This window comes from Chrysemys picta, chromosome 9 (genome assembly GCF_011386835.1).
Source record: "Chrysemys picta bellii isolate R12L10 chromosome 9, ASM1138683v2, whole genome shotgun sequence".
NCBI classification, from domain to species: Eukaryota; Metazoa; Chordata; order Testudines; family Emydidae; genus Chrysemys; species Chrysemys picta.
This window is the reverse complement of record NC_088799.1, coordinates 45,284,653-45,298,610: the sequence shown is the minus strand read 5'-3', so window position 1 is coordinate 45,298,610 and position 13,958 is coordinate 45,284,653. Positions and strand designations below refer to the sequence as shown.

The following is a 13,958-nucleotide window of genomic DNA, read 5'->3' as shown; positions in this document are numbered from 1 at the left end:
TGCTTGCCCGGTATTTGCCTTTTCTACCCCTTTTTTCTACTTGCATTTGCACATTTCAGGACAAAATCTATAACTCTGAATGTACTGAAGCAGCTATGCTGGAAAGAAGAAAAAAAGTCTACCAATAAGAGTGCTATCAAAAATAAAGGAGCCAGGCTAGAAAATGGCAAATAGAGGCTGGGTTTTCAAAGCAACCTAAGGCACTACAGTACCTACATGCCATCAAATTTCAATGAAATTTGGGCTTCTTTGAAATTCCCAGCCTAAATTTCCAAGTTTAATGACAAATAAATCCCAGCTGGCTCCCCTCTACCAGTGACCATCCCTTCGCCCCGGGAGCAGTTTCATAATCTCACATGAGAGCTCTGAAGCAAGCTACAAGAATTCTGAGAAAATTGTCAGTGCAATAATGACTGACACACAGGAGTGTTGTCAAGAGACAGCACTTTATCCCCTGGCCCCAGTCAGATTACATTAGAACCCCGTCACGTGGCAGGCTCAGTATTACTACTCAGACTTTAAGGTCTTTTGGGGCAGGGACAATCTTTTCGTTCTGTGCTTCACACAATCGGGTCCTGGTCCATGACTGGAAATCCTAGGTGCTTCTGCAATACAAGTAATAATCCACTGACTCCAACAGCAACTGCAAGTTAGATTAGGCCCCCATACTCAGAGAAAGATTCACAGTCATTACAAGTGAGCAGATTTTTCAAGCCCTCTCTTTTTAATAATTACTATTTTGAGCTAAGCAAAACTGTTTCTGAACTCAATATTTTCCTAGCAAAGTCAGCAACCTATTTTTTTTTAAAAGTACAAGCACAACTAGTCATTTAAATTAGCCGCAAGAATGAGTCTATACGGTCCCCTGAATGCAACTGGTAAAACAGAGAACCACCTGCTTCAGTCCTGCCAAACTTAAAAGCTCCATCATCTAAAAGCTGTCCCTCTCTGATATTATCAAACATATTTGCAGGTCTTGAGATTTCACTGATATTAGACTCTCTAGATAAAAACAGGAGAACTGAACAATCACGTGGCAAAACCAGAGGGGAGAGAAACAAGGAGGAGAGGCTATGGATTTTCAAACAAAAGGAATTCAAGCTATACATGCATTCAAATTTTCCTGGGGGGGGGGGGGGGGGAAATCAGACTTTAATCGTGTTTTGCTTCTCCAACAAAAGGAGTTGTTGAAATATTTTTGTCAGACGCAGCTGATAATGACAATTATGTGGTGAGAACTTAGTCATCCATCTCACACTAAAAGAAAGACAAATCCTTTAAAAGAAACTTGAAGAATATTTTAATATACAGCCTTCTAGATTTTAAATATGAACAAAGCAGGCATCTGGGCCTGATTTTTAAATGTATTTTGGAATTGTTCTGTTCAGCATTGCAACTCCTAACTGACTCTGGGTATGTCTATACAGCAGCTGGGAGGTGTAATTCACAGCTCTGGTAGATATACTTGCGCTAGCTTTGCTTGAGCTAAAAACAGCAGCGTGGCCATGGCAGCATGTGTGGTGGGCTGGTCAACTAAGTATGTACCCAGGGAGACAGGCAGGAGAGTATTTGGGTGGCTAGCCCACGCTGCCACTGTGCTGCCGCAGCCCCACTGCTATGTTTAGGGTGCTAGTTCAAGTCTATCTGAGCTGGATATCACACCTCCCAGCCGCTACATAGACATACCTTCAGAGGCCTAGGTCTCATTTTCAAAGGGGACTTAGCTACTTATGGCCCACTGATTTAAATAGTAGCTAGGTCCCTAAATAGCTTTGAAGGTCTGTGTCTTAGTCTAAATCTCATTTTTAAAAAGGAGCCTCCTAAATCAGTAACCTGAGCAAAGCAACACCTAAATACCTTTCAAAATCTGGGCCTCAGCCCAGTAGGGTACACCATCTTTGCTTCACCTATGGGACCTAGGTTTCTAATTACACTGCTCTAAAGCCAAAATGCTTCTGAAATAAATGTAGTCAAACTTTACTAATTCTAGGTCACTGAGAACGAAAATGATGCTTAAAATTGTTGATTGGCTCTAGTTTTCAAGATATGCTATTGGGTCAGTATATACGACCCTTGACTTGGGAATGGCAGAGGATAAATGAGTTATAAAGGGAAGGGATCTCAATTTAAACCAGAAATGACTAAAATACATCTTTGACTGGATCTATGAATAAATCTATGACTGGGTTTGGACAGTACTTGCTTTTTAGGCAAGACAATGAATGATGCAATCTGAAGCTGGTATTGCCTCATACATGATATGAATTGCATCATGTTATTCCTAGAAGTCATGGATGATGCAATCATAACGAAGCTTACATCACTCTGCTGAACAAATTGCCCTATATCAGCTCTAGAAATCATACAGTGTCGTGCTCTCTTATTTGTCAGTGTTTGATTTTGCAAAGGGACACATTTCTGTTTAGCCAAAGTGAGCAGAGATGCCTCGTACTTGTGTGAACAGTGCAGATAACTTCTGCTATGTTTGTGGTGAAGTGACTTTTGCATCACAAAAGCGCAGTATAACCACTATGGTTAAGAAAGCCTATCACCTTTATTTTGGCTGCAAAATTGGAGATCAGGACAAGAGGTGGGCCCCACACGTATGCTGCAACACTTGCGCAACAAATCTTCGCCAGTGGTTGAACAGGAAAAGGAAATCTATGCCTTTTGCAGTGCCAAATGATTTGGAGAGAGCCAACAGATCATACCAGCAATTGTTACTTCTGCATAGTGCCTCCAGTTGGGAAAGGTGTGTCAAAGAAGAAAAAGTGGACTGTGCATTATCCAAACATTCCATCAGCTATACGCCCAGTACCCCATGGAGAAGGACTGCCAGTTCCTGATGCACCAGAATCATTCTCACTTGAGTCAGACGAGGAAGAGGATGAAACTTCTGGTCCTGAACCATCAATGTCACAGGACCCACATTTTCTCCCATCCTCCTCCTCTGAACCACACCTCATAACACAAGGTGAACTGAATGACCTTGTCAGGGATTTGGAACTACCCAAGAGTAAGGCAGAGCTGTTGGGCTCCAGACTACAGCAGTGGAATCTCCTGGCAGGTGATGTTAGGGTTTCCATGTTCCGTGACCGTCAAAAGGATCTTGTCCCATTCTTCTTCATGGAAGGTGATCTTGTAGCCTGCAACAACATCGATGGTGTGATGGCAGCCCTCAACATCGTTCACGATCCAGATGAGTGGAGACTGTTCATTGATTCATCGAAGACGAGTCTTAAAGCTGTTTTACTGCATAATGGCAATGTTTTGCCATCAATTCCAGTTGGTCATGCAGTCCATATGAAGGAAACCTATGACAACATGAAACAACTTTTGAGGTGCATAAACTAGGACCAATATCAGTGGCAGCTTTGTGGCGATTTGAAGGTTGTTGCTCTCTTGCTTGGTCTGCAGACTGGATACATAAAGTACTGCTGTTTTCTCTGCGAATGGGATAGTCGTGCAAGAGATTCCCACTACATCAAGAAAGATTGGCCACTCTGACAGTCATTGGAGCCTGGGAGGAAAAGTGTTCAACATCCACCACTTGTTGAATCAAGGAAGATTTTGTTACCACCCTTACACATCAAGCTGGGTCTGATGAAGAACTTTGTCAAGGCCATTGACAAAACACAAGCAGCTTTCAAGTACCTCTGTGGAAAATTTCCAAGGTTAAGTGAAGCTAAGATAAAGGAAGGTGTCTTTGTTGGTCCTCAGATTTGTGAACTTCTTCGAGATGATGCATTTGACCATGCACTGTGTGGCAAGGAAAAGACAGCATGGAAAGCCTTCCAGTTAGTGGCAATAAATTTTCTCGGAAACAACAAGGCAGACAACTACAGGTTGTTGGTGGAAAACCTCCTCGAGGCATACAAAAGCCTTGGTTGCAGCATGTCACTAAAGATACATTTTTTGCACTGTCATCTAGATTTTTTTCCACCGAACTGTGGAGCAGTGAGCGACAAGCACAGTGGCGAGAGATTTCACCAGGACATTGCAACAATGGAGAAACGCTATCAGGGCAAATGGAGCCCATCAACGCTTGCAGACTATTGCTGGACAGTGACAAGGGATGCTCCATTTAATGAATACAAGAGACAAGCCAAGAAGCGCCGAGTAGACACTGAATAGGACTAAACTATGTACAGAATAGTTTTTTGCCTTTTGTTTCATAATAAATTTGATTTATATAACCCTTTTGCTGATTTTTAAAGTGTTACATAAACAGGACAGGTGAAATATTATCATGTAAAGCAACCATAAACACATGAAAAGACCTAGGTTTAGAATTTATGATTAAAACTCTACTATCTACACAATATACATAGACATAAAATGTAAAAACTTAAATATCTTAGAAACAGTAGCCAATCAGTTGTTTTAATTGTCATATTTGAATTCAGCACATCAAAATACATAATAAATAGCACATTTTATCTCTGAAGCAGACAACTTCTCAAAAATTGTAGACCAGTGTTAGTAGGGCCCTACCAAATTCATGGTCCATTTGTCAATTTCAGGATTTTAAAAATCATAATTTTTGTGAAATTTCAGATTTAAATAATTGAAATCATGGTGTTGTAATTGTAGGGGTCCTGACCCAAAAAGGCGTTGGGGGAGGGGGTCGCAAAGTTATTGTAGGGGGGGGTTGCAGTACTGCTACCCTTACTTCTGTGCTGCTGCTGGTGGCGGCACTGCCTTCAGAGCTGGGCAGCTGGAGAGCTGCAGTTGTTGGACGAGAGCTCAACTCTGAAAGCAGCGCTGCTGCCAGCAGCAGCGCAGAAGTAAGGATGGCATGGTATGGTATTGCCACCGTTATTTCTGCGCTGATGCTAGCGGGATGCTGCTTTCAGGGCTGGGTGCCCAACCAACAGCTGCTGCTCTCCGGACACCCAGCTTTGAAGGCAGCGCAGAAGTAAGGGTGACAATACCGTGACCCCCCCTAAAATAACCTTGTGACCCCCCTGCAACTCCCTTTTGGGTCAGGACCCCCAATTTGAAAAACACCGGTCTCCCCTGTGAAATCTGTATAGTATAGGGTAAAAGCTCACAAAAGACCGGATTTCACTAGGGGAGACCAGATTTCATGGGCCATGATGTGTTTTTCCATGGCCGTGAATTTGGTAGGGCCCTACTAATTAGCCACCAGAGGGAACTTATTTTGCTCCGTAAGTGTGATTTTGACAAGTACATGTGTGCACATATTGTATTGAGAACCTAACAGAACAATCACAAAAGCAGAAAATATGTAAACATATCAATTTTTTAAAAAAGGACTTTGGCATGAAAAGAATCACATTCAACCAAAACCTGTTCCAATATTCATACCAAGATCATGGCCAAATTTAGTAAAAACAGGACATAATTTAGCACGTGTTGCTTCTTCAGAAGTACTACCACCAAGTATGCAGAACCAGGAGAATTTTTCTATCTTTCAGCTAATCTAATTTCTTCCTAACAAGCCCACCAGTACTGTAACATACTTAGCTGGTATGGCTACAACACAAAGATGATATAATAAATCCTGCTACTACTACTGGTAGACAATGGAGATTCATCTTTAGATCAAGTGGCAGAAACCTGTGGTTTGAGAACAGAAAATCCCACATTCTATTCTTTATATCTCATCTGTAACTTTGCCAGTCATTGTGCTTGAGGCTTTATTACTGCAGGTCTCTAGAAAAACTCAAAAAATAAAATTCCTATATTTGTCATTAACACAGTAACATCCTGAAATCCCCATCAAATTAGGTCCTGTAGAGAGAGTAAAAGAACAGTTCTGCTCAATTCTTAATTTAGCTAACATCCCTACAATGGCTCTCATACATACACTTGACAATGTCTCTCTCACAAAGAGCATAATGTAGTCACAGGAACAGTTTGTGGGAGGCTAGAAGAGCTGAGAGATGAAAGCAAGTGGTTCTGACTCAGGCAAACTAAGCAGCCAGTAATGCACAGGGTTAAGTGATACTTACACGGGTGAGTAGTGGAATTGCCTTGAAAAGTGAATACCCATGCTAGCTCAAAACGCACTGAAAATAAATTCTGCAGTTTGCTCACCGTTTGCCCATACTACCCCCATCTCATAGAATCTCTCTCTGGCTCAGCATGAGAGGGAACCAAGTTTTGAGAAGCGGTCTTGGGGTAAATGAATTCAAACAGCATACTGCCCTCTCACAGCAGGCACATTTAAACACATAACCCTGCTCAAGAATCTGTATAAAGAGCCCCAGCTCAACTCAGAGCACCCCAAGCAATGGGCTAGTGATGAGGGGGATGGATATTTCACAAAATGTTGTGGTCTTTATGGGGTTTAAAAGGACAATAAGTCTTCAGGCAATGAGTCCTGCACTGGGAATACTCTCCAAATGGCAGGAAACCTGTGCCCAGCCAGTTACCAACTGAGTAGATGTAGGCCTGGCGAATGTTGTCAACTGCACCAAGTGCAAGGGGAGGGAGTAACTCCCCTTAGTTTAGAAATCTTCCCTAAAGCAGATATTTATATGGGAGTCAGCAAAGATTACTGATACGGGTCGATTTTTTTTTTTTTAATGGTTGGGAGTTTTGCCATTGACTTCAAAGCCATGAGATTTAACACCTTGTCTCTTCCTAAAGCACGTTTAATAATAGTACCTGACATATTTAGAGCGTTTATACATGTCAACGCATTGTACAAACATTAATGTAAAGTTAGAAACCCACCCTACACATTTAATGAGAAAGTCGGGGGTCTGGACTCTTCCCTTAATCAGATCTGTATATGCTACTGAACTAACAACAGTGTAGTCGCCTCTCTAGCTGGTTTGTACACTCATAAGCAGGAACTACCGTCTGCTGAGCCAAGGAGTTTTTATATTAGTCATAATCCTCTTAAATCATTAAAAATTGTAGATTAAAACATCTGAAGTGTGCTAAAACCAACATAAATGCAGCTAACTCATTCTGAGTCACAGCCTGCATGACTGGTACACCCTCAACTTCTTCTGAAGTCAAGAGGAGTTTGGGGATGCATGGGCCCTTTAATGATGATACCAGACTCCTGAGCCAGTCCTAACAATCCAGGAGCAAAGCAGCCACCCGTAGTTCTCTCTTGGCAGGCAAAGCCATGGGGCAGTAAAGCAAGTTCCTCCTTTGCGAAAGAGTAAGACTATGGGAGGAGGAAAAACAGTAGGAGCTTCTTGGGGAGGAAGAGGATAAAGTGTAGTTGCCTCCAAAGAGTGAAGAACTGATGGCTCTTAGGGTGATCCATGCATGTCTGACAAGCCACAAGATTGGCACTGGAAAACCTCTCTCAGAGGGACTCCAGTAAAAGCAGAGCCAGGCTGCTCATTACTAAACTACCCCAATCAGCACTTCTTACTAAACTAAAATTGCTCCTAGTGTTTATTGTTGTGTAGACATTTACAGAAATGACCGGAATCTTGAGCTGATCAGATTTCTGTCATAAGGATTACAGTGGGTAACTAAAACACATTTCACTGTATTTAAGTGACCACTCAAAGGGACAACAAAATTTGGTGGCTTAACATAAGTGATTTGCTAATAAAGGTGGAGCTATATTCTACCCAGTATCTTTGAGAATGCTATAAAAAGTGGTCTCTTAAAACAAAATGTTATCTGTTATGGTTTCTTGCATAGTTGTCACTGAAAATCTATTTAAAGACCTTTAATCTGAAATAATCTAAACAATAAGTACATCCTGTATATAGGATAGTCAAACCAGAAGCATACACAATATATACTCCGTGCCCAATCAAAATTGCCATGTGCATTTTCACAGTAAAATACATTCATGTTTTATCTTTATTATATTGATATTAAGAGAACACAGATGCAAGTTTCTAAATTCTTAGAAGTTTGAAGTACATATGACAATCACCAACAATGAACACAAAGTGTTCTCATTTTGTATTTTTAAGTACACAATTGGCTGTGCTATCAGCAGAACATTCACATGTGAAGATAGTATTCCCCATATTTTCTCTGTTCATTCCACCAGTTTTTACTGTACAGTTTCACTGTTTACAATACTAGATTGTCAAAGGTAAACAGTTTGATACTATATTTTCAATCATTATTGCTTAAGATTGCAAACATGAATGCTGGTAACTTTTTAGAAATAATAAACGTGGTTCCTAGAAATCTGTCTCATTTCTTTACTGATCTCAGCATTTCTAGGCACAAGAAGTTTTATACACAGTGAACCTGAGGACACAAGATACTTATATCTTATGAAATGCATTTCACACAATCCTAAAATATGATCAACACTGAAGCCTGTACTATCATCATTTCATTTAGTGTTTCATCCACTCCCATGTACTCTCATGACAATACTTCTTAAATGTTTACTCCCTTGAAGACTTTATAAGCTGCATGACATATTTAAGCTCTCCCTTACAGATAATTTGTAATCAAGTGAAAAGGGTCTTTTTTGCTTCACTGGATTCATTGCCCTCCCTTAAAAAAAAAAAAAGCCCTCCATTGAAATTCTCCACTATTTCACTCTCAGAAACCTCCCATTTTACTTTAAGATCCACTTTCAACAAAAAGAACAGGAGTACTTGTGGCACCTTAGAGACTAACAGATTTATTAGAGCATAAGCTTTCGTGGACTACAGCCCACTTCTTTGGATGCATATGATATATATAAATATATGCATCCGAAGAAGTGGGCTGTAGTCCACGAAAGCTTATGCTCTAATAAATCTGTTAGTCTCTAAGGTGCCACAAGTACTCCTGTTCTTTTTGCGGATACAGACTAACACGGCTGCTACTCTGAAAACTTTCAACAAAGAAAAAGTTCACATTTGTATGAACAAAAGTTCAGCCTTCTCCATTTGTATGTCAGATGATGAGGATGTTCCCCATAAAACAACACTATTGAAGTATTCATCATAAGAAATTCTGCAGCTTAGAAATGAACTACAAACTGCAATCTTGCTGAGATGTCCCTGTAGGTTGGCTTTGGCACGTACACTTGCATATCTTATGCTTTGTCTGAATTACGAAGCTCCCACAAGTGAGCAAGAAAGCTCTCGGATATGGGTCACAAGTCTGTGAATCAGAACTTAGGCAATGCTTTAAAAATAAACAAAGCAAACAAAAATAAATGCAAGTCTCAGCAGATATTTTCCCACAGGTTTTTCAAAAACCTAACCAGACCTTTAAATATTATTTATGTTTCAGAGATTTTCTGAAAAGAAAACTCTGTATTTGCCAAAAAACAGACAGACAAAAAAAAAACCCACATTTGGTTTGTATTCCACATACAGTATTAAGGTAGCAGGAATAAACTCTGATGTAGGTGGCTGGGGTTACTGCCCTGTTTCAAACACCTGACAAAGGTTATTTTACTTACACTTCAATTTTTAACTGACAAATGCTTTTTAAGCTGTTTTTCATCCAAAAGATTAGAAAAAAAATCAACTCTGCTCTCTTGTAACCTTGGAGCACTTCCTAGCTTTGAAATCAAACCCATGGGATTTTGACTATCCTGAGTTCTGACCCAAATCCCCTAGATCACACAATGTACAATGATAAAAGGAATCACCAGAAATCTCAGAACCTTTTGACATTAAACACGTTTGCACCACAGAGAATCAAGTAAAACTTTGTATATCTGGAGACTTTACAATTGCTAAGAAGGGTTAGGTGTGACACATCTGGGGATGCCCTCCTCCTGAAGAAATCGGAGGTCTGACTTTTCACCACTCCCTGACTTGTAACTAACTCCCTTTAAAAAAAGAAAAAAGAAGAAAAGAAAGAAAAAGCTACAAGAAATCGTTTTTCTCCTCACCCCAACAGTCCAGAACAGACTACCTTCCTATGCAATAAACACCAACTTAATTGCACTGGTCATCTGGGAAGGAGAGAGGAAATCACACCATTATTTAGATGGATCACTGCTGAATTGGTGGGTCCATTTACTAGAAATCTGATGGGAAGAGATAGGGACGCCCTGGAGTGTTGTGGGGGGAGGGAATCCCCTTTATTTTGGAGAAGTCCTGCCAATACCTCAGGAGCTGGTGCCCAACACCCCCAGTTTGCACATGTCTGCAAAGCACCATCCTGCCTGAGTCCCACCTTCCAGCCAGACACGGACCGTGACAAAGCGGAGTCTCTTTGTACAGGGAGCTGGGAGGCTGGGAAGCCGGGCTCCTAGCAGAGGTTGCCCTCTACGGGAGAGCCTTTGTAGAGCGCTGCCTGGTGTTTCGGGGGAAGGGTCTGGGGGTGCAGAGAGGCTCACCTGAGATCTCCGCCTGGGGTACCCCGTGCAGGCTGAATCCTTTGGTCGCATAAAACTGCCGGACCTCGGTGCAGCTCTTCGCTTTGCTGCCACTGTCACCCCGAGCCGAGGAGGCGGCGACACACAGAAGCCAAAATCCCCACGGGAAGAAATGCATCCTCCTTCTCCGCCAAGCCCCCCGAACCTGCAGCGCAAAGGACAATCCCAAGGTCCCGTTGACCCCGGGCTGCAAAGCGGGCTCTCTCCCTCTGCCCGGCGCTCGCTAGCTGTTTGCAGGCACTGTGCACGGAATGGGGGGGGGGGGATCTCAGTCCCACCTTCCCCCAAGCATCCCTGCCTTCCCGCCCCCCTGAAAAAACAACACTCCAGGGAAAGCAGATGGCAAGGGGGGGAGGGTTTAAAAAAGTCCCCAACCCACAGGCAAAAATCAGTGGGACCTAGGCAGGGCGATGCAAGATCTCGGGCTGCGGAGAGAGCCTGTGACTTCCAACAGCTATTGCAAGAAGAGTGGGAAGAAGGTCGGGGGGAAATCCTGGCTCTTCTGGGGCTGACTTCCCAGGGATGGTGCAGTTGCCGCCACTCAGAACGCAGGAGCTCCCGGGGGATGGAACCCGGCCCCGATCGCAGCAGAGGCAGATCCCACTTGTGTGTAAACGCTCTGGTTAGAGCGGAGGGCGCATCTCCCCCCAAGCTCCGGCAGGGCGCTGCTGCAGGGGACGGTTGCGATGCAAACGGATTACAGCCCGGAATGGGCAAAGTTTGAGGCCGGGAGCTAAGGGAGAGCGATGGAAGCGGCAGGAGCGGGGAGGCGGCGCGGCGCAGCTCTCCTCGGGAGCAGCAGAGCGCGGGGCGAGCGCGCGTGTCCCCGGCAGGAGCAATGAGCCCGGCCGGTGGCAGCGGCGCACCACCTGCAAAGAGGGTGAGGGCGGGGAGGCTCCGCGGCAAGGCAGGGCTTCCCCCGCCGGACGTGGCATCATGCAGCCCCTGCGCCAATCAAGGGCGGGGAGCGGCCCGCCCCCTGCCTTGCCCCCAGGCTCCTCCCACGCCTACCCGGGGGGTTGCTCCGTTAAACTCTGCTGGGGGAAGGCTGCGCCGCCGGCTCCCCGCGTGGTGACAGCAGCAGCCGCCGCTGCCACCTGCTAATTGGCAATAGTCAGGTCAGCGCGCGCCCCTGACACCATTCCGCAGCCGCTGCACCTTGGGCTTCCTTCAACGCCGGGCATCTTCTTCGGCCACAGGCCGGCGTAAACCGAGCCTGCGCTCGGGGCCGTCTGGCCAGTTCGGCGGGCTGGAGCCCTCTGCACAGTGCAAGGCAAAGTCCGGCATGCAGCCTGCACCCGGCTGTCCATTGCATACCTGACCTAGCATGCACCCTGCTGTGCTCCATTACACAGCCGGCGTCCTTCTGCAAACTACGGCACAAAGCCCAGGGTGCTGGACAGTTAGTGGTGCAGGTTGAGTGCTAGGCTTTGCCCTGTATTTTTCAGAAGACCCAACCCAGCTATGTAATAACCAGTAATTGTAAATTATCTTTAGGAAAGGTTGTCATGGAGCAAGGAACACTATGGTTTCAAGTATCACCTAACCAGTGGTTTTCAAACTTTTTTTCTGGTGACCCAGATGAAGAAAACTGTTTATGTCCCCGACCCAACGAAGCTGGGGCGGAGGGGTTTGGGGTGTGGGAGGGGCTCAAGGCTGGGGCAGAGGGTTGGGTTGCAGGCTGGGACCAGGAATGAGGGACTCAGGGCTGGGGTAGGGGTTGGGGTGTGGGAGCAGGTCTGGGCTGGGGGTGAGGATGAGGGATTTGAGGTGCAGGAGGGGGCTCAGGGCTGGGTCAGGGAGTTGGGGCGTGGGCTTACCTCGGGCGGCTCCCGGTCAGCGGTGGTGCTAAGGCAGGCTTCCTGCCTGTCCTGGCACCGTGGACCGTGCTGCGTCCTCAAAATGGCCAGCAGCAGAGCCAGCGCTGCAGGCCCCCTCCCAAGCTCTTATTGACCAGTGCCCAGCCAATGGGAGTGTGGAGGCAGTGCTAGGTGTGGGGGGCTAGCCTGCCTTAGCCGGGCAGCACCATTGATGGGACTTTTAGTGGTTGGTCGGCGGTGCTGACCAGAGTCACCGCGACCCAGTGCTTTACATTCTACGACCCAGTACCGGGTCGCAACCTGCAGTTTGAAAACCACTGACCTAAACCCAGAGCTGCGGCAGCTGATTTACAGAGAAGTTTCTGCATAAATTAATCTCAGCTTCTTGATCCCACTCTCAAGCTGCTGGAAAAACTCTGGCACTGACTGAGCACATAGAATTCCTCCAGTCCTGGTCCCTACAGAATTATTTTATTTTAAAATCGGATATATAAGGAATACTCATTGCGGGGGGGCATTTATAAAGAAGGTATTCAAAGATGGGCCCACAAATGCAAAGAGACAAGCTATCACTGTCAAGGCGGATTCCCCACTCTGTCACTTTGAGTGCAGAAGGTGGGGGCCCTCAAGGATTCTAAAAATTAATACTTGCCACTCCAGGCTTGTATTAAACTCCCAAGGTTACAGCTTCTCTCTGACCTTGGCTTGGTAAACGCTGCCACCACCCAAATGCAAAAAAAAAAAAAAAAAAGACCCAGCAAGTAGCACTTGGGAATTTCTCCCTGTGGGGTACCCTTAAGCCCTTTCACCCCCCGCATTTATCTAAACATTCCCTATCCAAATGATTCCTTCTAGGTATGGAAGATAATTTTTCATACCTGGTTCAAACCTTACACAGCATTCCTGCTTATAGCACTGCTGCTCCGTGTCCCTGCAGCCCAGAGAGAACCACAGAACAAAGGGAAAGATTCTTTCCCAAATTTAAAAAGTTCTAGCCTTCCCCTTGGCTTTTTTGGTCAGGTGCCGCTTTTTTTTTTTTTTTCTTTACCTGGGAGACGTTTTAACCCTTTACAGGTAAAGCAAGTAGAGAACAGCTACCAAGAGGCATTTTACATCTAACTGGCTGGCTGGGTGTCCATCAAAGGTAGCTACCCCCACTTCATTTATAACACGGGCCCACAAATGCAAAGACACAAGCTATCACAAGATTAGCTATCACATATGTATAATTTTTATCAGATTGCAAGTTATACTATTGCCTTGACAAATCTGTATTTGAAAAGTTGTGTGTGAAAAATGGAGCCAGTTTTCTTCTATTCATTCATATATCACACATCAGAATAAAATTGGCCTTAGTAAGGTTATTACACTGGTCTACAATTTTTGAGAAGTCGTCTGCTTCAGAGATAAATTGTGCTATTTATTATGTATTTTGATGTGCTAAATTCAAATATGACAATTAAAACAACTGATTGGCTACTGTTTCTAAGATATTGAAGTTTTTACATTTTATGTCTATGTAAATTGTGTAGATAGTAGAGTTTTAATCATAAATTGTAAACCTAGGTATTTTCATGGGTTTATGGTTGCTTTACATGATAATATTTCACCTGTCCTGTTTATGTAACACTTTAAAAATCAGCAAAAGGGTTATATAAATCAAATTTATTATGAAACAAAAGGCAAAACACTATTCTGTACATAGTTAGTCCTATTCAGTGTCTACTCGGCGCTTCTTGGCTTGTCTCTTGTATTCATTAAATGGAGCATCTCTTGTCACTGTCCAGCAATAGTCTGCAAGCATTGATGGGCTCCATTTGCCCTGATAGCGTTTCTCCATTGTTGCA

At 44.1% G+C, this 13,958-nt stretch overlaps 1 protein-coding gene across 2 annotated transcripts in view; it reads right to left on the bottom strand.

The window, feature by feature from the left end:
- The window catches only part of GPC1 (glypican 1), a 311,664-nt gene extending 299,487 nt beyond the window's left edge, over positions 1 to 12,177 (bottom strand). Inside the window, exon 1 of one of the 2 annotated variants that reach the window (XM_065556062.1) lies at positions 12,112 to 12,177. Coding sequence is in view for 1 of the 2 variants with exons in the window: in XM_005282477.5 (XP_005282534.1) it covers positions 10,253 to 10,409 (157 nt within the window). In the remaining variant the exon portion in view is untranslated. Of the gene's footprint in view, positions 1 to 10,252; positions 11,275 to 12,111 lie in introns of those variants that run through there. The other variant, XM_005282477.5, reaches the window with a different exon arrangement.
- Between the last annotated feature and the right edge of the window lie 1,781 nt (positions 12,178 to 13,958).